The sequence below is a fragment of the Lucilia sericata genome, unplaced genomic scaffold, assembly GCF_015586225.1.
Source record: "Lucilia sericata isolate MDLA Ls3-8-SP2 unplaced genomic scaffold, ASM1558622v1 Contig000383F_arrow, whole genome shotgun sequence".
Classification (NCBI taxonomy): domain Eukaryota; kingdom Metazoa; phylum Arthropoda; class Insecta; order Diptera; family Calliphoridae; genus Lucilia; species Lucilia sericata.
Genome location: NW_023994402.1, coordinates 57348 through 83029, shown reverse-complemented (window position 1 = coordinate 83029; position 25682 = coordinate 57348). Strand labels below are relative to the sequence as shown.

The following is a 25682-nucleotide window of genomic DNA, read 5'->3' as shown; positions in this document are numbered from 1 at the left end:
TTCCTTGATAGAAGTTTTGGGACAGGACTTTTACTTACTGGGTGATAGAGGAAATGTTCTGGAATACGATTTTACTGTACACATTATTATATAAAAGAAGAAGTAGCCCTATAGTAGTTCATAATTTGTTAAACTCTTTAAAATAAAACAACAAAATTTATTTCAATTTCATGGTATTTTCTTTTTATCTTAATAATCTTGTGTATTTATCATTAAAAAGTATAAAGCTAATTTATTTTTATGACGTGTTGCTAATTTATAAAAATAATAATTTATAATAAAAAAAATAATCGTTTCGCTTATTTGTTAATGTGTAAATATTAAGGCAATTCTTTTGTTAAAGCATTTGATTTTCCACAACCATTACTTAAATACAATTTACAAATATCAAAATTATTCAACTAATTTAAGAAAACATTTTAGCGATAATGTGGTGTAATACCTACAAAAATATCATAAATATTTGAATAATCAGGTTATTGCTGCAATAAAAAGATTCACAACTGTCACTCATTCTAATGGCCAAATTGTCTGACATGAAGACTCCTGATGACTTTACAATATTATGTTTTAAAATTCAAAATTTAAATGTTAGTTCCTTGCTAAAGTTCAAAATTTGTAATGGAATTTTGTCAAAACTGTTGCAGATTATCATATCAATATCGTACTTGAAGGTCGCCCACCGCCTATTGCAGAAGATGAACATATACTGCCACGTAAAACAAGAGTAGTTCTGGTACAACTGAGATCTGGATGGAGTAATAGACTTAATGCCTATTGGTCTCGTATAGACTACAACATCCCTAACATATGCCCAGCCTGTGGTGAAGGTCCTCACCTTTTTAACTGCAGTGCCAATCCTACCTCACTCAGTTCTGAAGACTTTTGGACTCATCCAGTTGAGGTTGCACAACATCTTGGCTTTGATCTCAACGACACAGAACCATAGTTATTTAAAAATTGTATTGTATTAGAAGATACAACAACAACAAAGGATATGGAAAGATCATTAAATTCCTAATGGAGTGTTGTTTATCAACATTTTATAAACAGCTATAATAGAGAAACGGATACGGAGAAAAGGGGAGGCCATAAAAGACATATTCGTTATATAAGAACCTCAACCGATAAATGATTTAGACTAGCTACGATATCGTAAGAGGTAAGGATCCAAATATCCCAACTAAAATGGAAACCTGTCTTTTCACAAGAAAGAAGGACATAGCTTATCATATTTAACCAGGTACTTTGACAGGACGATATCAGTAATCGTTATGGTTAAAAATCTTGATCAGAAACTAAAATGGAAATCCATATAAAGGATAGAACCAACAAAGCATATCTTCGCACCGAAACGACTCGGCCAAAGATTGCCAACCCAGCGACAGCTGTATCAACCAAAAGTTTTTCCCCAGGAAAGAACTATCGGACACAGTAGAACTGTTACAACAACAATGTTGACCATTATGTAGGCGATTCAAAGGCTCGAAATGAGGTCTTAGTACAACTATGACACACTGGTTTTATAAAAGCATAATTATATCAATTCTAACTTACGCTTCTATAATCGGGTAGACTAATATGAACAAAAAGTATAACATAATGCCACTATAAGGAGTTCACCCTACATGTTGTTGGAGTATAAGTGATAAGTTCAGAAAACATTGCTGGATTTCATTTCGATCTAACAGCCGAGCGGCTCTTATTTTTAGATGAAATGATATTGTTGAAGGTTATGCGCAAAGACCAGACATTTCCGTTCGAATACCAGAAACAGAAATGGTCGATTATAGTAAACATACCATAATCACAAAACTAGCTTCCACGCGGAAATCTGAGCTATATGCAAAATAGATTGAAGCGATAACGAAGTTTAACATATTTTCCAACAGCCAGAAGGCAACAAGGTCAATATTAGCCAATAGCTTTAAATATTGGACTGTAAGAGACCCATTACCGAAACTCTTCCATTGGTAAGCTCTACATTATATGGGTAACAGACCACTCGGGGATAATCAGCAAAAAAGGAACGAATTCACTTTCTGTAAAGGAAAGGCAGCTTGATGAAGTAAACCATTCGAAGCAACGAGGTCTGAATTAAAAGCATGAGCAAGAGAATCCCATGTGGTCACTTGAAATACATAATCGAACATTGGGTTGAAAAACTGAAATACTATAAGGTGGCCCTAACGAGAGGAGGATAAGAAGCCTCCTAAGAATGTATAAGTCTGAGGTTAGTATGATGCTACGTATTCTCAGTAGACATTGGCATAGGTTATTGTTAGCCAAAATTACTAAAATTTTACACCAGAAAGTATTAGACACTAATAAACAAAATAAAACCCATCTGAGCAAAATAATTAGCCAAAAAGGAATAAATTTACTTGCTGTAAAGGAAAGGTATCTTGAAGAAGTAATCCTGACGAATGCAAAACCATTCGTGGCAACGAGGGCTGAATTAAAATCATGAGCAAGAGAATCCCATGTGGTCACTTGAAATACATAATCGAACATTGGGTTGAAAAACTGAAATACTATAAGGTGGCCCTAACGAGAGGAGGATAAGAAGCCTCCTAAGAATGTATAAGTCAGAGGTTAGTATGATGCTACGTATTCTCAGTAGACATTGGCATAGGTTATTGTTAGCCAAAATTACTAAAATTTTACACCAGAAAGTATTAGACACTAATAAACAAAATAAAACCCATCTGAGCAAAATCGAAATATTTTGGACATCTCTAATGTACATTCAACCTAACCTTATTTTAAGATCTTAAAGAAATTTAACATTTGACTTATTATGGAAAAGTACTAAACTAGTATTGTAAAAATCCGATTGTTTCCTGCTATTTAAAATGGGTGTGAAAATAACAATCTATATTTAGTAAGAACAACATGATAAATTTCTATTGCATATTTATGAGTAAATAACACTTAACAACCGTATTTATAAGTACAAACACACACACACAGCTAAAATGTAATATAAAATGTATCAATAATAACAAACAAATTATATTACTAATTGTTATGAAATGATTGATTGATATCTTTTTAACAATACCATTTACTTTCCCGTTTAGCAATGGTGGTGGAGTTTTTCAGTTGTATTTAATGAACAATTTTTCTGTTTTTTTTTTCTTCTTTGTAACATACGATTAAAACTAAACTTAAATTATAGTGAAAAAAAAGGTCTAAAAAGTACCTTTTTTTCATTTTTCATCTTAATCCATATAAATATAAATTTATAATTATTTTTGATTTCTATTTTAATATATTGCTTAAATTATTTTTAATATCAAAAAACCCAAATACTAAATAAAACATGTTTTAGAGTTCTTTTATGTTGTTGTTAATCTTAATACTAAAAAAACATTGTTATTGTTGTGAATTTTTTGTTTAAAAATGTTTATGAAAAAATTACAATTTAATAATAGTTGTGCAATAAAAACTCGTTCTCTTTTAAATCTTATTCAAAACAATATAAAAAGTTGTAAAAATAAATTATGCGTTTAATATAAAAAGAGAATAACAGTTTATAATAGTAAAATAGTCATAGTTTGCTAAAAGGTTTAATAGTCTACTTTTAGGTGTTACTTTTTAAGTAGTTTGTTTAGCCTTATTTTAAGAGGATTTTAATTTTAACAAACTATTTTAACTATATTTAATTACCTAAACTGTGATTCTCTGTTTAAAATATTATTTTATATTATTGTAGTTTTTTCTTTTTATGTAGCAAAAATTGTAAAATTTTGTCCGTATTGTTTTCTTTAAACTTTTTTTGTTTTTGTACATTCAGCAAGATAAATAGTTGAATTCTTTCATTTAATTGTTTTGTGTTGCTTTTTTTAATAAATAGTAGTAAATGTTGTAGTATGTAGTTTTCGTAAATTAAATTTTATTGGTCCATTTTATGTAATCTATAAGTAGCTATGTAACTTTTTTAGCCCATTTTAAGTCATCATCGCGTGGCTTAAGTCCCGTGAAATGTTCGATAAGACTCTCTAGCAATGACCAAAATCTGAAAGAGTATTGAAGTAAGTTTTAAGAAATTATTTACCAATTTATGCTAAATTTTAATTATTTGCAAAATTTTTAATTTCAACTTCTTGATCTGGAAATTATTTGAGCAATTTTAAAGTTTTTCGAACATTACTTGCTATTTACGACTTAATTGTATACATCTTCGCGTTTGCCGAATTTCAACTACAGGAAATGGTCTAAAATCTAGTTGCAAATTGTGTTCCTTAAAAAGAAACTAACAGTGAAACTTTTACCAGATACAGGATATGTCGGGAACTTTATAACACTGATCCCAGAAAGAATGTCATGGTCAAGCGGAACATTAGAGCAAATATCCGTAGGAATCCGTGGTAATACGAATGACACTAAACTGGGATCAAAAAGTCTTCAAAATCCAAATTTAGTATTAAAGTCATTTTTGAAGGAGGCATCATCAATTACACAGGCCGACAAAGGTGAAGATAACTCGAAGTATAAAGGAGATATGTCTGATGTTAAGCCTTTATTTTAAAAAGACAAACGGACAGATTCGTGTTTGAATCTAATAACAATATTTCGATGCATTACTGACGATATAACAAAATCTTTTATGTAAAAATATAGGCGAGAGAATCCGATAAGGCTAATTGGAATAAGGAAACGATCATATGGAGTCAGTCTTACTAAGAGCAATACGAGAAACCTCGTCAAAATGAGGAAGTCTGAAGTTAGTAAGACAGTATTTTAACTTTACATACAGTATTACGGTCAGAATTATACAAAATTGGACCTGCGGATTCTGACGAGTGTAGAGCTTGTGGAGAAGACAATAAAACTCTAAAGCCCTTTCTTTGTCACACTTTCGTCGAAATTAGATCTAAATATCTTGGGAGTGGTATTATTCCGGATATAAATAACAACCCTCACGTGTGGTGGTTGGAAAATTCTTAGGAATTACGTCCAAGAAACTGAGTTTCGGAACATTGAACAACAATAACTTCATTTATCACTATGTTAGTTAGCTTTCGAAAATCGCCGTGTAATAGTGACAAATTGGAGGATTCTGTCATCTTCCACTTATATATAATTCAAATTCTAACCCTGTCATTCTCATTTTTAACAGCTCTACCAAATCCCTTTTCAGTCTTCTACTTCTCTAAATTCTACCTACTATTTAACATTACTTATTACAGAAATCGAAAAAAATCACATCAAATTAAATTAAATTTACCTTAACTTTTCCAATGGCCAATTTAACCAACCGGTTGTTATGCAAAAATAAGTTTCATGCGGTGCAACATGATGGATGCGATGATGTTTGCGTGGCAATACTATATGATAATTTTGCAAAAATAGTACCCATTTCGGTAGACCCCAATATGTATGAGACCATTTGTGAATCTATAAGCCAAAAAAAGTAAATTACTTAACACTCCCCTCTCACATAAAAATCAAACTTACCTGATTGGTCATGGCAACAAAAATCGAACATAAAAATAAATACGAAATCCAACCAAAATCTTGCTGTATGTCATTGTGCGATTTTGTATTAAAACTATAGGCCAAAAATCCCAATATCGGAATGCTGACCATAAAATTATCACCATTTGTTTCGATAAAATCATGACGTGTTATGGACGTAGGATCTAAATGATGCTCCCGAAATGGTCGTAGAAAATTCTGTAATAATGGAAATTATGAAAACTTTATGATTAAAATTTAATGTATTTAATATGCATACCTTCCCTATGATGGGTAGTTCGACTGAACCCCAAGTATCGGCTGCCCAATGAACTAGACCGGAACCAAAATCTGCTGTAATAATACCACATATAGCTGATATGCAGGTGACAATTATTCGATCGAAATGAAAGTGTTTTAATATTAAGATGAAATCAATTATCATTAGAGCAATACATGTGTAGACACAAAGAAATTCCTGAGCACGTTTTCCTGAAAAGCAAAAGACCATGAGTCCATATTTAAGACTAAAATTCAGTCTTGTCTTTTCAGTCAAGACTATCGTCCAGGTCTATAGTGCAGTCTATAGTATAGACTATAGTCAAGTCTATAATCGAGGCTATAGTCCAGTCTATTGTTCATTCCATACTCTAGACTATAGTCCATTCTATATTCGAGACTATAGTCCAGTCTATATTCGAGACAATAGTCCAATCTATAGTCGAGACTATAGTCTATAGTTGAGACTATAGTTCAGTCTATAGTTGAGACTATAGTTCAGTCTATAGTCGAGACTAGAGTCTAGTCTATAGTCAAGACTATAGTCTAGTCTATAGTCCAGTCTATAATCCAGACTATATATAGTCCATAGTCGAGACTATAGTCTAGTCTCAAGTCGAGTCTATAGTCGAGACTAGAGTCTAATTTATAACCGAGACTATAGACTAATCTAATCTATAGTCGAGACTTTAGTCCAGTCTATAGTCCAGACTATAGTCCATTCTATAGGCCAAACTATAGTTCAGACTGTAGTCCAAACTATAGTCCAGTTTATTGACTGGACTATAGTCTTGACTATAGTATGGACTATAGACTGGAATATTGTCTGGACTATAGACCAGACTATAGTCTGGACTATAGACTAGACTATAGTCTGAACTATAGTCTGGACTATAGACTGGACTATAGTCTGGACTATAGTCTGGACTATAGACTAGACTATAGTCTGGACTATAGACTAGACTATAATCTGGACTATAGTCTGGACTATAGACTAGACTATAGTCTGGACTATAGTCCAAACTATAGTCCAGTTTAAACTCCAGACTATAGTCCAGTCTATTGACCATAGACTAGACTATAATCTTGCCCATAGACTGGACTATAGTCTTGACTATAGACTGGACTATAGTATGGACTATAGACTGGAATATTGTCTGGACTATGGACTGGACTATAGACTAGACTATAGTCTGGACTATAGTTTAGAATATAGTCTGGACTATAGACCAGACTATAGTCTGGACTATAGACTAGACTATAGTCTGGACTATAGACTAGACTATAATCTGGACTATAGACTATAGTCTGGACTATAGAGTAGACTATAGTCTGGTCTATAGACTAGACTATAGTCTGGACTATAGAGTAGACTATAGTCTGGACTATTGAGTAGACTATAGTCTGGACTATAGAGTAGACTATAGTCTGGACTATAGAGTAGACTATAGTCTGGACTATAGAGTAGACTATAGCTGGACTATAGACTATAGTCCAGTCTATAGTCCATACTATAGTCTAGTCTATAGTCCAGACTATAGTCTAGTCTATAGTCCAGACTATAGTCTGGTCTATAGTCCAGACTATAGTCTAGTCTATAGTCCAGTCCATAGTCCAGACAATATTCCAGTATATAGTATAGTGGACTATTGTCTGGACTATAGACTAGACTATAGTTGGACTATAGACTAGACGATATTCTGGACTATAGACTAGACTATAGTCTGGACTATAGACTAGACAACAGTCTGGACTATAGACTAGACAACAGTCTGGACTAGACTATAGTCTGGACTATAGTCCAGTCTATAGTCCCGACTATAGTCTGGACTATAGTCCAGTCTATAGCAAAGTCTATTGTCCCGACTATAGTACAGTCTATAGTCCAGACTATCGTCTAGTCTATAGTCCAGACTATGGTCTAGTCTATAGTCCAGACTATAGTCTAGTCTATAGTTCAGACTATAGTCTAGTCTATAGTCCAGACTATAGTTTAGTCTTTAGTCCAGACTATAGTCTAGTCTATAGTCCAGAAAATAGTCCATAGTCCAGACAATAGTCCAGTCTATAGTCTAGTCTTTAGTCAAGACTATAGTCCAGTCTATGGTTAAGACTATAGTCAAGACTACAGTCTAATCTATAATGAAGACTACAGTCTAATCTATAATTAACTCTATAGTCTATTCTGGTCTATAGTCCAAACTATAGTCCAGTCCATAGTCCAGACTATAGTCCAGATTATAGTCCAGTAAGTAGTCCACACCATAGTCCAGTCTATAGTCCAATTTTATTTAAATAAACTAATTAAATACCTGGACTATATAATTTTGCCAACTCTTGAGCTCCCTTATGCTGTGGACCCCATCGCGGTGAAGCTTTCTCTGTAAATGTCTGCTCCAGTGCGGAATTGCCATTTGGATCATCTTCGTGCATTGAATTTTCCAATATCTCCTGATCACTTTTTAAGGACATCTTTTATGGTTGTTTATTGAAAAAGAAAAGAAGTAAAAACAAATAAATTTTGAAATAATAACGAAGTAATCCGTATAAGTAGTATTAGTAGTCGTATGTAATTTATAAGAATTTCAACTGCGCAATATAAGTTCTAGTTTTTATCTTTTGATTTTATGTGTTTAAAATAATTTTCCTTTTTTTTCAGTTAAGACAAAGAAAAACTGCTTGTTAAATTGTTGGCATGAGAATTTTTGGCTGAGATTACACCTGTTGGTTAGCCAGAGTGAGAATCGGACACGTGTTGAAGGTAAATTTATTTGTCTGAATATTTACACGTAGGCACGACAACGACAACCCTTTAAGAAAATGTTTGTATAAATATACGAACATATAAAAACACACGCATGCGAGTGTATATATTTACAAGATATTTACAGTATGTGGTCAATGTATAGGGATGACCAAGAATAATTGTCGAGTTTAAACTGTTTAGGAATAAAATTATATTTATCTCTCGTGAGAAAATAGTTAGTAACAAAGTTTTAAAGCAACAAAAAGATCATAGAAAATAAATGTGATATAGTTTTGACTCATATTTCCCATTAGATACCGTAGACTATAGTCTGGACTATAGAGTAGACTATAGTCTGGACTATAGAGTAGACTATAGCTGGACTATAGTGTAGACTATAGCTGGACTATAGACTATCATCCAGACTATAGTTGAGACTATCATCCAGTCTATAGTCCAGACTATAGTTGAGACTATAGTCCAGTCTATAGTTAGTTAATAGATTACGAAGAAACATTAACATTTTCTTAATCGATTAATACATGCAAAGTTTTAAGAAATTCCTCTTTACCCATATAATAGTTCCGAAAAGAAAATAATGAACAGCAAAAGTAAAAATCTTTTTGATTTGGCCAAACTCTGTAGGCTTCTACGTGACCATTTCGATTCCATGAAACATCAATATTACAAAAATTGTTCATAAATTAGAATGTGAGAAATGGTGGCGACATTTCGTAATGAATCACTTTCTTTAAATTTCAAATAATAATAACTATCTGTTATAAATACATTATAACTCCTTGACCATTATAAATGCATACCCAGCAGTTCGGGATGTTTGAACCCGAACTGCATACATTATGCTTCAATTCGATTCTAAAATTGATAAATTCTTTCTTCAATCATTTAAAACTTTTAGTAATTATTGAAGACACAACGTCATGAAGACTTCTAGATGATAGTATGTAGACATTTAACAAAAACATAATATTTTAGTCTTCTAAATTTATACTTCTTAGTCACTGCTGGATGATAGTTAGAAGATACTTAACATTTTACAAAATCAAAATATACAGCTTTTGGATGACATTTGTAGACATTTAAAACAAACTTTGGGGTGTCTTATGGCAAACGCTTCCACATGAAATAGTTGTAACTAACGGAAGATCAGGGTAAAGATACATTGGCGTTTTAATGTGCAAGCCTTATCGGGCGGAAGACACTTTCGTGTGAGTTCTTCGATAAAGAAATGTTTGCTGTGCTGGAGGGTAAAATACTTTTAAACTGCAGAGAATTCTTACTTACAATATGGTTGTCTATTTTAATATTCATAAAGTTAACGGAAGTAAATGATATGAATGTAATCTGAGGCGGTACAAGTAATTGTGGGCGCTTCAAACAATTATGTACTTTATTTAGTTTTTAAGAATTATGAAACATGATATTTTTACACATGGAACAAGTATTCGTTATTTTCAGCTGGAGATTTCACACAGATAAAGAATGTATAATATCCCCGTCTTATCTAATAATAATAATAATAATAATAATAATAATAATAATAATAATAATAATAATAATAATAATAATAATAATAATAATAATAATAATAATAATAATACCTGTAGACGTTTTCTATAGCTATTTATACCTATGAATATTATTTTTTAACTTTTCGTTTGTTTTACAAAGATGTTTTCTCTCTCTCTTTCTGTATATCTTTCCGTGTTTTACAAATGGAACCACGTGTCCTATTTATGTACAATTTAAACTTTCCAAAAAATACAGTCAACCACCAAAACACAAATCAAGCACTTGTAGATTTTAAATTTAATCTTACAAACTGCGTGGCGTATACGTAATATTTAATTATAAATAATTAATATTTATCATACTCAGTGTTCTGTGAATTATGTATGTTGTAGGATGTGATATCATCCAAATTTTTATTCCAGATACCAAAATACACTTTTCTTACAAACAGAATTTCTCCATCACATCGAAGATACCTTTATTTATATCTTCTTCTTCATTCTTTGAGTTATCTCAACCTAAAGCTTCAAACAACCATTAACTGGCAAAAACTATCAAAAAGCAATAACTCCAATATGGGTATTGCCAAGGCAAGAAACGTTGTGTCAAACTGAACTGGTTCTTTTCACCAGCAGGTGCAAAATTACAGAATTCAGACCTCCTTGTTAGGATGGTACCATTCTGAATACTTCAAGTGAAGCCAAATATCTTGGCGTAATTTTAGACTCTAAGCTCACGTGGAATCGTAATGCTGAGAGTCGAATGAAGAAGGCATTATGTGTCTTCTATATATTTAAGAAAACCTTTGGGATAAGATGGGGTTTTAAATCATACATTGTGCACTGGATGTACACCGCGGTCATAAGACCTATTTTAACCTATGGAGCTCTTGTTTGATGGAGAGCACTGAATTTTAATAAGCCATTCAAAATTAGAATACCGACAAGGGATGATTGGGCCGCGAACACCGTCCTAAGGGACGACGTGATCTCAATCTATACTGATGGCTCAAATACAGAATATTCCTCTACTGTCTGTTCGACTACCTGACACCTGCACGGTCCTTCAGGCAGAGATATATGCCATCTGGGGAACTAAATCTCGAAAATTCGACTATACATACATATATACTTGGACAGCCTTGCATCAATCTCTTGCTCTTAACTCCAATGTTATTAAGTCGAAATATCTTCTCAATTGTATTCAATCATTGGCACAACTGACACAACATCACGTTGAGTTGATATGGGTTCCAGGATATGAGGGCATCGGGGGAAATGAAATATCTGATAAATGCGCAACCAAAGGGTCGTCCCTAGACTGAACCCTTGCGCAAAAGGATATTCACACTCCCCTGACGACAATATAAAAATTGATAGAAGACTGGGCTTTGAGTGAGACGCAACTCAGGCGGTCAAATATCATCACTTGTAAAATATCGAGACTGCTCTGGCCCACTCTCACTCAGATAGGAGTAGGACTCTCTTGTCTCTTAGTAAGAACTCGATTATGCTTCTAACTGGAACTGTAGAAACTGCTTGGACGAAGAAGAAGTGGAATCGGTACAACACCTTCCATGTGACTGCCCAGTCTTACAAGAGCATATACTACTCTATCTTGGCAGAGCTCTTTTCCATAATCTGGACTGTCTCAGAGATGCGTCACTAGTAAACATGATCGGTTTTATTAGAAACCCCGGTTGTTTTTTACGCAGACCGAACGAACCAAGTAGTCAACGAAATTAGAAAGGGAAAGCATTCTCTCATTCCATGCTCTGGACTGCCTCAGAGATGCGTCACTAGTAAACATGATCGGTTTTATTAGAAACCCCGGTTGTTTTTTTACGCAGACCGAACAAACCAAGTAGTCAACGAAATTAGGAAGGGAAACCATTCTCTCAATATTAGGGAATGACAATTCTAAGGGTATTACAATGGGCCACAAGGCCTCCAAGTGAACTCGCTTACTAGCGAGCAACCCACGTAACCTAACCTAACCATGCTTTTTGTCAAAAGTTGTTATTGTTTACATGTTATGAATGTTATTTGTTTACATTTAATAAGTCATTTTTGACAGTAAACTAATTCTAGTACAAAAACAAAATACATGTTGTGTTTGTATTGTTGTAGTGATGCAGTCAGCTCTCTAGTTCTGCCAAGTTACTTGCTTGTACCTTGCAGCATACAAATACATTGATTATACTTTTTTGAATGACGCGTAGAATGCAAGAAAGCGTAGAACGTGTTGTGTGGACCTCCAGCTTCAGACACCTGGCCATGGCACCTGTCTTATGTACTAAAAATTCGTATACCTGTAGCTCGATTCTGTAATTTTCTCGAATCGAGAAAAAACTTAAAATATAAAAGTCTTCCAATTTTTAACAGTGTGACTCTGTACTCATTAAAATTTAATAAGAAATTTTTAAATTTCTTGTATTCACCCTGTTTTACGCAAGATGATCATGAATTTTTCGACAGTTTTTCTCGATGCGAGAATTACAGAAACGGGGCACTGGGAAATTGTAACAGCCAAACAGACAATTTTATAAGGAAAACTATCAATATAAGGTATGTCATCTGAGCGAAACGAATTGGATATATCTAGTTCACAATAACAATTTATATAAAAATATATTAAAAGAAAATACTGACTTTTTCACGAAAACTTTCGAAGTTACTGTTATCGTTAATATTTCAAAAGTGTTGTCAACTATGCAAATAACATTTTAAAACGGACTGTTTGAAAAAAAATCCAACCTTTGGTCCATGTAAATATGGATATGGATAAAAAACGAAACTGAAATAAATATAATATTCACGAACGGTAGTCATCATATCGCGATGAATTCATGCTGAAAGAGATAGTTCTCCCCAAGCTGGCTGCCTCTGGCAGGGTACTAATGTCAGTAGGGTACCCTACATCCGCCTTGCGGACTTCTGATTCCCATATTGGCCGATCCGTCCGTAGAACTCTGCTTCTCATGTCATTGAGACAGGGCCTTCTGCAAAGTAGTCCGTTGGAATCCTTGAGAATTTCAGCACTTAAATATGCAAGTCTGAAATCCATCAAGTGTATATTATTATATATTTATTGGGCGGTTTGATACATTGTTTGCTCCGAGTGGGAAGGCAGTTGATTGTCCTGGTAGTAGGCCAAAAATGCTAAAACACCAATCTACCCCATGAGCAAGAAAATAGCCCTCATATCCTGTTTGGGGCTGAACAATCTTAAAGGACCCTATTCCAACAGCGGCAACACTGAGCTACAGCTACTGGCGTCTGAGATAAGCGGTAGCACCTAATACGCAAGCTACCGCAAGTAGCCGACCCAAACTAGCTGATAAAAACAGTTTAAAAATTAAAACTCAAAAATGTTCATACCATCTTAAAATCTCTGCTAAAGATAAATGTTTTTTTTTTATTCTTTGACTTCGTGATATAAATGTATTTATTACTTATTTTAATTAAAAACATTTCTACAACTCATTTATTTAAAGGTGAAAATTCAACCAAACAATAAATTAAAAACTTTAAGTAGAAACAACATTTAAATAAATGTCGTCATTATACATTATTCTCATTAAACTATAATCCTGAAAAGCGTTTTGCCTAATTTGTTTGTTAACTTCTAATGTACAGACACACCTAACTTATTTTGGGCAGATTATACAGAAAACACTATCATGATTATCATGAAATTAAACTACATACAGAAAGTAAGGCTAATGTTGTAGGGTGTCCTGGTACGTTTTTTTCTAATTGCGTTTTAATGACTGCAACACTTGTAGTGTTGTCGTGGATTTGATTTACTGGATGGTACTACTGTTAAAATAATTCTCCTTTTTTTATTCAGAAATATTTCTAGAACCTTTAATAAACTGTCAACAAATACAAGTACAAAAATAAACGGCTGGAAAAGTTTGTAAATTTTTAAACAAATTTCTTTCTTAAAAATCAATAAACTATTAATGAAATATTTACGTGAGACAATTAAATTTTGTAATTGTTTATTTATTTATAAGTTTACACGCATACTTTTATTAGGTAAGTGGCGAATAGAGGGTTCTATTTTTCAACTAAAAATATTAATAATAAAATACATACAAGTTCGTCTGTTTGTTGTTGGTACGGTGGGAAATATAGAAAAGATCTAGAGGCATAAAATATTCCCAAAATGGACCAAGTCGTTTAAACACAAAGATGGAACACAATGTATGATTGTTCATCCGCCATTCAAAAATAACATAAATAAAATAAAAAGGTGTGAATTTGACCACTGTGTTCTATTATAAATCGATTCGTTTGTAATATACACGTATACATGCGTAATGTCAAATAGTGTTTTACGTGTAAATTGTTGCAGTTATAAATATGTATGTATTTACCATTTCCCTTGAGAAAATGAAACATGTATGTATTTTTTCGTATGTGAATGAATCCCTTTTCACGCTGACTTAGTAAGATGTCAGTCATGATTGAAACACATTCATTCATGGCAATTTTCAGTATGTTTAATCACTTGTTCTTGTTGTGTATTTTTATAATAATTATATTTAAATTTTAGTTTGTCCTATTTTCTTATATGTACACAGTTTTTCGTGTAAACTAACCGACTAACCGACTACTACAAGTTAATATATTCTACAAAGGTCATTCGAAAAGTCTTTTAAATATTGCGAATTTAAAATTTAACGAAAATGTTTAATTTAGTTCCTAAGAGAGGAGTTATCTTCATCAGAAGTAATGGTGGAAGTACACAACACGCGTTGAGGCAGCAACGCGTTTTACGCTTTTCAATCTTTTCGCGCTTTACAAGCTGCAAGTTACACACCACGCGTCATTTTGATATTTCTTTTAATGTTTTTAAAGACTATTACTGTTTTAAAAATCAAAATTTTAAGATTTCGTTTATTTTTTAATATTTTTCTTTCATTGTTGGTGAAATTTATTTCATTTTAGTTTATTCTTATTCTACACAAAACAAAATACAACCCTGATCAGCTGCCGACGCGTCAAAAGTTGAAAGTTGCTGAACTTTTCGCGGCAGACGCGTTACAAACTACAGTGTGTAACTTGTTAAATGAAAATACACTATTTCAACTTTTTTTGACAGAAGCCTATAACGCGCTGCCGCGTACAACGCGTGTTGTGTACTTTCACCTTAATATGTATATTATAGAGTCAAACTGTTGCACAACAGAATATTCTTAAGCTGATGGTCCACACCAGGGCACACTTAGAAAGATGACTGCATCACTACAACAATACAAAAACAACATGGATTTTGTTTTTGTACTAGAATCAGACTAATGTCAAAAATGACATAAGAAATGTAAACAAATAACATTCTTAACATGTAAACAATAACAACTTTTGACATTAAGCATACTTTACACAAAAATAAAAAAAATAATCAGCTGCTTTATCGCAGTCACCTTACTTTATTATGCCATGGTTCACAACATGCGTTCTACGCTTTCTCGCATTCTACTCATCTGTCAAAAAAGTCGAATCAACACATTTGTATACTGCAATTTGCAAGTACAAAAGCTTAGCTAGCATTTTCTTATAACATTCGAATCATTTATGACTCTTCTGTACGGTTAAAATTATCACATATGCGTTCTTTTTCTAACCATAAATGATACATTCGTCGGTTGAAAATGGTACCCTATCCGCGATTCTTCTAAAAGAGTCTTTTATGAGCCCAACTTCTAAACAGTTTCCACTCATTTTTGTACATTTTTTGAGTCGAAATACTGTTCGTTTTAGAGTCTTTTTGGAATTATATTTTAGTAGTTTTTGAGCATTTTGTAAGTCATTTTTAGGTTTGTTACAAACAAATACAATAATACAAAAATGAGGTTTTGATTTTCCGACTGAGCGTAATATAATTACAAAATAAATGTATAAACAATCATATTTTGAACATCTGGACGATCTATTTATGTTTTCTGTACATTTTGTTATTGTTTTTCGAATAAATCACATTTAAGTCAATAATTGGAATCATTTTTAAGCTCTCTACTATTTAATCAGTTGTATGACAAATCTTCTAAAAGAGTCTTTTATGAGCCCCACTTCTGATCAGTTTCCACTCATTTTTGTATATTTTTTGAGTCGAAATACTGGTCGTTTTAGAGTCATTTTGCAATTATAATTTAGTAGTTTTTGAGCATTTTGTAAGTCATTTTTAGGTTTGTTACAAACAAATACAATAATACAAAAATGAGGTTATGATCTTCCGACTGAGCGTAATATAATTACAAAATAAATTAATAAACAATCATATTTTGAACATCTGGATGATCAATTTATTTTTGCTGTACATTTTGTTATTGTTTTTCGAATAAATCACATTTTAGTCAATAATTGGAATCATATTTAAGCTCTCTACTATTTAATCAGTTGTATGACTAATCACCTGACAGAGTTTAGTGTTTAGTCACCCAACTATCTTCCTTAGAAGATTGTTAAACATAGACAATTATTATAAAGTGAAATTTTTGGTCCCTTTAAATTTTCATTCCCCTCGAAGGGAAAATTGCTATCGTAAACAATTCATTGACAATAGTTAATTTTGTATGCAGCAGCTGATTAATCATCCAAAAATCTTCCAAATGCTAGTTGAGTAAGATGTCTTGATGCATAGAATGTTTAAACTAAAAAAAAAAAAAAAACTTTTATAAGCGGCGCACGAATATGTCAGGTGATTTTGATAATTTATACATATTATTTTTTAATATGTATTTATCAATTATAATAAATTAAAACCCGTTAATAGGTGAAAAAGTAAATAAAAGCTGTTAAAAAACCCAAAGTTCTTTATAAGTAAAAAACAAAATTGACGCTTAAAAAGCGTTGCATGTAAATTGAAGAAGGTATGAAAAACAAGCAAGGTATGAAAAACAAGCAAAAGCAAAACAGTTGGTGTAGACCTCATTTGTTATTCCGTTAGTGACACATCAAAATATTGGTCGCAGACGCTCAAAAGTATTCTGGATCTTTTGATCTCTGCTCCAACATAAGAATATTAATTTCGGTATATGACAAAGTTATGTACAATTCAACACTTTTACTTGTTTATTTTAAAATATTTCTATTTTTATTAATTCCAAAGTACTTTTTAAACTACTTACGTATAACGGTATGCATGTGAAATCAAACACAACATGCATATGTGTTCATTCATTCATTTACATTTAAACGAGTTTGTGTATGTAGTCCGAGCATTAGGGTAATACAGTTTTGAAGTCATTATTATTATTTAAATTTTACAATAGTTTTGTGAAACTACAACACATGACCATTTGTTTGAGACTAATATTCATAAAATAAAGTTATACGATATTGAAAATCAAACGAAACTTGATAACCCTAGACTATCACACAGAGGAAAAAAAATATGCACGCCTGGTACCACGTTTGTTAACATTTAGACAACGGATGTACATAAAATTTAGATTGTGGCAATAAATTGTTGCAATGTTTACAAAGCTGCGTGGTCTACATTACATGTTGTTGTTGTATGTATGTATATACTTGACAACGGATGTTATTGAAAAATTTGGTGTCAATTCGGCACCAGGCGTGAATATATTTTTTTTCTGTGCTCACTAAGTCCGATACAAGCAACTCAATTATGATGCCTTAAATTTGACATCGGATTTAAGAATATCGGAATCTGTTTTTTTCCCTAGAACAATTTCACGAAATGGGGTTTTAGTCCCGCAGACATCTATAAGATATGAGCGGCACTAACAGACGAATTGACGGTTAGACATATTGGACCATAGATACAATTTGTTGGGAGCTGTGAGATTGTTAAATGTATGCTCCTGGGAGATAATATACAGAAACAGAGATAAATTCATTTTACCAATAGATGTTAACATAGTTTCCAATAAGCCGATGAACTGTAACATCCAATTGAACTGTTACAGATGCTCTACTTCATATTTGCATTAGACTATTCGGGGATGATCGCCAACGAATATGTACACGTCTATATGTAAGTATGTACTACAGAGGCATGAATGCAAAATCGTTCAAAGCGAAAAAGTTCCACTTCGCTAATAGAAATAATGGATCGTTGTATGTGTTCCCAAAAATCCTATGTGGTGACCTTAATGAGAACGAGAGAACAAGTAGAAAGATTAATGTGATTAGGTGTACTAATCTGACTGCATATCCAGAGTAACGGGCATGTGGAGAGGACAGTGAAACGCCATAAGACTTTCTCCATCATTGCCAGGTTTTTGTCAAAATTATATCCAAATATCTTGAGAACGATGTTATCCCCCAAGGAAACTGATTGGAAAATTATAGGGAACTACATCTAGGAAAATGAGTTTATGAGCATTGGACTATAATTAATATAAAAAGTGGTCCCATATGTATTAATCAGACACTAAAGACTCATTCTTTCGAAGATGAATACCACGATTACTAGTAGAGTTGTATAATACAATTCTAGAAAATGAAAAACATGTGTACTAAGAGATCTAAAGAAATTAAATAAGGGGCTTGGGCCAACGGTTGTCCCAATTTTGTTCGTACTTTTAGAAGTAAAATTTTTTATGGTTGATATAAAATTAGCCTTCTTCTTTCTAAGTAGCTGGTCCGCCCTAATGTACCTATGTACCTATATACATACATATGTACCTAAAATTTGCTTGTCAATGTATGTTATTTAGATTTTTACATATTGTAGTTATTTTTACTAAACCGTTAGTGAGTAAGTAAATTTACAATTAAGAGATGATACAATATTTGGTACTTTTTATTCACGGGGTACATTTCACATATATTTTTGTTTTGAAAAGTACCAAACAAATTAAGATATAAAATTAACCCAAATTCTTTATACAAAATCAGAAAATTTGAATTCACATAATCTAATGGTGGTCTTTTCAGCCACTTGGTGGACTCAAAACGATCCACTACTCGCCCCTAAGTCACTTCAGTGAAGAAAACTTTGTACGTAACAGTACCGGTCCATTTCTCTATCTATTCTCTTGCCAAGTGATCATGTTGCGGTATAACAGTGAGCACGGTACCAATACCAATGTATACCCCGACAAGGATGAGACAATTACTAGTTGGATCAATAGAGAGGGGTTCCCACAAACCCCAATAACGCACCTGTTGTATTACTAATCTGAGACCTGCAAATGAGACATTACATTCGAAGTGGATATAAAGAAATGAATCCTCCAATGATTCATTCAACCTTTTAAAGCCAAATCACTGGGTTCTGTTGATTCGGCAACAGCACATAGAGAGATATTTGATAGACAGAAATATATCACCAATAAATCAGGATCCCTCTTCATGTCAAGATTGTATGACAGAGATGTAAGTACTTCCAAAGTCAATCGAACCTCGGTGCCAATACCAATGTATACCCCGACAAGAATGATAAAATTGCAAGTTGTATCAATAGAGAGGTGTTCCCACAAACCCCAACAACGCATCTGCTGTATTACTAATCTGAGACCTGATTAGACATTACATCGAAAATGGATATAAAGTCACAATATGTATCATGTTGAGATGGCAACAGCACCGAGAACTTCCCCGAACTAAAAAACATACTTAGTCAGTATTACTTTTCCGTGAAGCAAAGGAGTCTGTCTCGAAATTTCTGATCCATTCTCAGATCATAAAGATCACCTACGGAATGACAAGCAACTACCAATGTTAACCTAATAATTTCCCAACATATGCGCCGTACTGAGTGAAGGGCATGAGATACCCAACGACATTCTCTCCCAGTGACTACGTGGAACCTGAAGAAACTTCAACCAATGACCAGCCATTAGCAGTTATGCGGACAACTGGCTTCTGTAGTACCAGATTGTATGGTTCAATAAATAACAATAATAATATAACAGTCCAATTTTTAACCATTTAAAAAAAGTTCTAACAAATCGTACTATTTACCAACAAAAACTATCAAATCTGTTCCTAAAATAGTACACAGAATATTATACACAAATGTAGTAAAGTATATTAGAATATTATATTATTATGCCCTCAATGGGAGTGTTTTAGTTTTGACAATGCGACCACGACTACGACAACGAACTTTTCGCAAATTTCCTTCAAATTGTATTTATTTGCTTTAACGGATAAAAATTAGGTAAACAAAACAGTTGAAATACAAGGGGTGTTGGAGCACTAACGCCTGTTTGTAAAAGAATAATAAATAAATGAATAAACCAACTAAACGACTTAAAGGCTGTCAGAAAGACAGACAGCCAAGCATGACACTCATACCTGCAACAAGGATATACATATGTACATGTTTATATTGTTGTTGTATTGTTGTTTATATTTGCCAGTATTTTACACCAGTAGTCTAGACTAGACTGACCATTTGTAATGGTTTTTGGTTGGTTAAAGTCAGTGATTTTTGTTTGTTGTTGCTGTTGTCCATTTATTTTTGTTTTTTGGTTTGTTTTGATTGAATAAAATTGATTTAATTTTTGTATATTTATTTATTAGTTGTTGAAATTATTATGTTTGAGATAAATTTATGAATAATATATGTAGAAGGAAAGAAAATTAAATATTTGGTATAAACGAATTTTATATAACTTTCATATAATTTAGAGTTTAAATGATAAAGTTTTTAAATCATTATCTTAAATTTAGCTTTTAAAACGGTAACATAAGCTAGAGTGCAGTGTACGTATACGTAACATTTTAATAGTTATATGAATTAAAATTCCTTATACGCCCTGTATAACAGAAAAATGAACAATACATACATTCCCCGTAAAACATGGTAATGACTTGTATATACTAAACAATTTACTTTCCAACGACTACTACATACCGTCTGCATTACTTAGAAGGAGTCTAGTAATGAATTACAAACGTATGGATGTAAGTACTTACTTTTTAACCTTGACATTTTTTTTTATTTTTTACACAAACGTAAAGAAATAGTATTTTTGTGTGAAAACTTGTAGTAGACGCTACTTACTTAACTCCTTATTAGGAAGCGATTGTGGTATGTACATCTTTAACTAACTATTTGTAAGCGAATGAAAAATACTATTGAGTAAGTAAATTTTAGCATTTTAAGCCCTTTGTTGATAATGAAAGATTTACAATACAGCTTACACTAGCTAAGCGGACACCTAGCCTCTGCCGCGTCAGCATTATAATATATAGACTAGATCTATACAGCATAGTAAGTTTTCTCTCTCAGACCGTTAAAAAATTCTAGCTAAAGGAATGGATTTGGAGTCATGCATGTTGGTCTAAATTTTTATCTTCATTCACGACATTTCTACAATTTGAAAAGTGTGTGGAAAACTTTTGAATAAAACGGATATGGATAACACTTCGCAGAGGTAGGATGACAACTATAGCTTTAACAAAGGAAAAAATCAGAAGAATTAAAAGAATCATGGGAACATTTGTATGGAGATGTTGAAAATGCAGATATTTCATTCTGTAGATCCAGGCACGCCAATGAAACTTCACAGAAAGTGTTACACATACTTTCCAAATTGTAGAAATGTCGTGAATGAAGATAAAAAATCTTTGCTGAAAAGCAGTAGGAACTGATTTGTAAGTCCATTCGTCAAATATGTTTAGCATTGTCTTTATATTGACCTGAGGTGTTGAACTCATAAACAAATATAGACTGTCTCAAAGATGTGTTAAAAACTTAGGAATATCCTCAAGATCGGCATAATTGGTAAGAATCATTATAAGGACCAAGTGTCTGAAGAAGAAATACTGTTAAAAACATCGGAAAATTGGATTTGGTATTATGAAGAACAAGTAATGATATTCGAATAAAATGTGACAGTCCAGCTGTTTCTAAATCCCCGGCATGTGGTTATATTACATCGGAAATGTGCCATGAATGCCAGACATTCTTGAACGGAATGTCTAGTCATAGTCTTTGATGAACTTTTCTTGCCTTGCATCTACAATGATGGCTTTACCATACGGTAACCTTTTTCATCTACATGTTGAGCCAATGACGACTCATCGTATATGCTCCTCGGGAGAGTATGTCGAGTCAAGAAGAAGTCGAAGTGCTTTTTGTGAATAAGGCCTTGTTGGCCTTATTTCACGGTGATACTTTTTCAACCACAGGATGAGCTAATTAGACGACTCACCACCGCCTCTTTGGGCTTCTTACATGCAGATCGCAATTGTTGTACGTGGTTCTGACGGTTCATGTACATGCACTTTTCTCAAATAGTCGAACTATCAAATCAAATGGAATGGTCTCTGTTGAGTTTGCAACAGCACCTAGAGATGTATTCGATTGACCGAAACATGAACACACTGTGGTAAATCTGGTATGAACGGAGTAAACCCTGAACTGGACAAAGAAGGAAAATTCATTAGTATCACTTGTATATGATACGTTACATCCATCACCATTCAACCCATCACACTTCCAATCAATCTAGGTATACGGTTGGGTAAGGTTCGAATAAGTACCTCCCCATCCATCCAAGCTCATTTACAACGCTTTGTCTCACAGTTACTCCTGCGTGGGGTATCTGTTGTCTCGGCAACAGCACCAAACTTATACTGAAATATAGACTTTACCGTGTATCAGTCTTTTAACCGACATTCTCTTCCCGGAAGACTATCGCTTCCGGTACTATAAACTGCTCTCTTTACCTTGGGATTGCAATAACACCAAGATGAGGGTCTTTCATAAAGATAACATGTACCAGGGGGGAAAGAAGTCTAGATATTCAAAAATTATTTTTCTGTGAATTCATTGGTTAACGCTTAACCTTTCCGAGTTATCGAACAGGAATATCTAAACTTTAAAGAGTAGTGGTGAATGTCGAAAGTAAATGGAACTTAGGAAACCACCGGTGGGAGATCCAGAAGGCCCCAAAGTAGAGCACCTATGATATTGAATAGTCCATGAACTAGTGAATTAACTAGTCTATGGACTAGACAAGTATATTGCCTAGACTTAATATATTTAATTTCTCATTTCTTTTCAGGTATTACAAAAGCGCCAAAATGTACTTTTAAGGCGATCGACCACGTCCAATGTACAATTACTCAAATTTGTTTGAGAATATTAAGATGTAACGTTTAATTATATTTCGATGCCGACATATAAATGTTAAGTGTGACCTTTTAGATGTAAATGAGCGATATATATAAATCAGGTTCACAAAGTGAATTTGATTTTTTTTTGTAAATGGCCACCCTAAACAGTTATAAGTTAAAAATCAAATGTCTTTTCATACCATTCACGACTTTTCTTTGTTAAGCAAAAATTTTGTTTGTAGTCAGAATTTCCTGAGCTTTATGGAAAACCAAAGAAGAAGAAAATAACAAAATGTGACTTTTTTTTTCGCCAAAAAATATTTTCGTCATCATTAGGGGTATAAATATGTAAGTATTTATAAATGGTAAAGTATACAATGGGTTATATGGTGTCGACATTTGAATAAGCTTTGATTTGTTTGATGGGTGCACGAGGATATTTCTTCTATAGGTTTGTGTGTCACAGTGTTTAAGGATGATTTCCCAAGTATTTGAATATGAGTATGAGTGTGTGTTATGGTAAATATAAGTTATTTTTTGTTTCTTTTATTTGAATTCTATTTTTGACTTATTTCCACTTCCGTTTCTTGGATATTTACGTTGAAATTAATACTAAATGAAGATATTTAACAATAATTTTATGCTTTTCTATTGAATGATGAATAATTATTTATTAAAATTTGTGTTATTGTTAGTTTGTTAGATTTTTTCCATTGGTGGGTTAACTAACGAGCAGCTAATGATTTAGGAAATTAATGGATTTTATTACGTTTAATGATGGTGATGTTATTTGAATATTTTCTAGGTAATATTTCTTAACAAATGCAATGATTTCATTTGAAATTTGTTTGTTAATTGTTTAAGGGTAGGAAATGAAAAAACTGAAATATTTTTTATAAATTGACTCACTCACCTCAAACACGTTACACTGGCGTCAATTGTTTATAGCCTCGTTTTTTTATTATTATTATTTTGTATATTTTTTAATTTTATTATTAGTAGTTTTTGTAAGCTCCTTTAAATGTTGCAAAAAGCACTATTCTAATCCAACTACTTACTATATATACAATCAACAACCTCGTTTCAATATCAATTTCGAATGCTAACGAGTCTGTTCATAAGTATGTATATATTATAGGTACGGGGTTATCAATTCATTTCAATTCATAAAAGGTATTAATTAATTAAAATAAAAAAAACATGAATTTCACTTGTTCTTTAAGTATTGATTAATACTTGTATTATATGTAACTTAAAACAAAATGACTTTTTCTTATAATTTCAGTTTAGTTTCATTTATTTTTTTGAACTTTTAATAACTTTGTTTTGTGTGCCCCAGTCAGCCCGTCTTGTTAGAAGGCTACAGGCTAATACTGGCACGACACACACACATTCACATATACACTCTAATAATTCACTTAAATTTAAATGTAACTATAACACTATATAACATACATATATACATTTATATATATATGCATACACTCTACATATATACATATATTATTAAGTTTATAAGGCACGTGATCTAAAAATTGAAATTCGTTAAATTTGTGTCCTTTCGCTGCGGCTCCATAAATACTACTACTGCCCGATACTATAAGTTGTATTTGTTTAAGCAACCACTCAACTACCGACGACGACGACGACGGTTACAATAACAGTTCAATTGGAGGTTTTGGTATTGTTATTGTTGTTCCTTTATAGTGGCAGAAACATTTTTTATTATTGTTTTTGTATGACACGCAATAAGCTTTTTTTTGAACTATTGGGTGGTTTATTTAGAAGTTTTTTTTTAGCTTTTAGTCTCTCCCAAGTTAAAGTTATTATCCGTTATTTTAAAAAGGTTAAAGGAAATATTAGGTAGCAGTCACTAGGTGTTAATCGGCCATGATATAATATAGTTGCTATAAAGTAAAGACAACTTGAGAATTTTTACTTGACGAATGCAACGAGAGCTGATTTCGATCGGTCAAACGAGATAAGAACGAAAAACTGTCTCTGAATGAAGGCCACAACTATACAAAAATAAATATGTAGAGCTTAATGAGAAGATAGTGAAAGGCTTTCATCGAAATTCCATTTAAAATCTTGAAAACGATGGTATTTCCAATATTACATCCCTTAGGAACACTGATTGGATTGGAAATTAAGGAACTTCGTTCAGAAAACTGAGTTACTGAATATTGGATGATCATTCTTGGTCCGCTAGTGGCTAGGTGCATTTCTTCGGATCGATTTTCCGTTTACCAGATGTACGAAATTTTGTATTTAATTCATATGGGAGGTGCCAAGCCCCCAATTGAAAGTCCGCCCGTTATTCTCTAAATGTTCACATGAATGTCAAAGTTCTTCATGTAAAATTTTAAGATTCTAGCTCTTATAGTTTTCTGATATACAAATTTTTCTATTCTTCATGTAAAATTTGAAGATTCTAGCCATAATAGTTTCTCAGATATAAGAATTTTGGTATTTAATTCATATGGAGGCTCGAAGCCCCTCCAGATGAAAGTCCGCCCTTTTTTCTCCAAAATGTTCTGATGAATATTAAAGTTCTTCGTGAAAAATTTGAAGAATTTAGTTCTATTAGTTTCCCAGATAAACGAAAT

The 25682-nt window shown here is 32.7% G+C and overlaps 1 protein-coding gene across 1 annotated transcript; it reads right to left on the bottom strand.

The window, feature by feature from the left end:
- Positions 1–183: 183 nt before the first annotated feature.
- LOC119604340 (plasmanylethanolamine desaturase) lies at positions 184–24661 on the bottom strand. Its single transcript, XM_037956911.1, has 6 exons — positions 23987–24661; positions 8055–8214; positions 5744–5955; positions 5464–5682; positions 5234–5403; positions 184–4021 (listed from the first exon to the last, which is right to left on the bottom strand). Exons 2-6 carry the CDS (start codon positions 8212–8214, stop codon positions 3931–3933), a joined length of 852 nt encoding a protein of 283 aa, XP_037812839.1. The 5' UTR covers positions 23987–24661; the 3' UTR covers positions 184–3930.
- Between the last annotated feature and the right edge of the window lie 1021 nt (positions 24662–25682).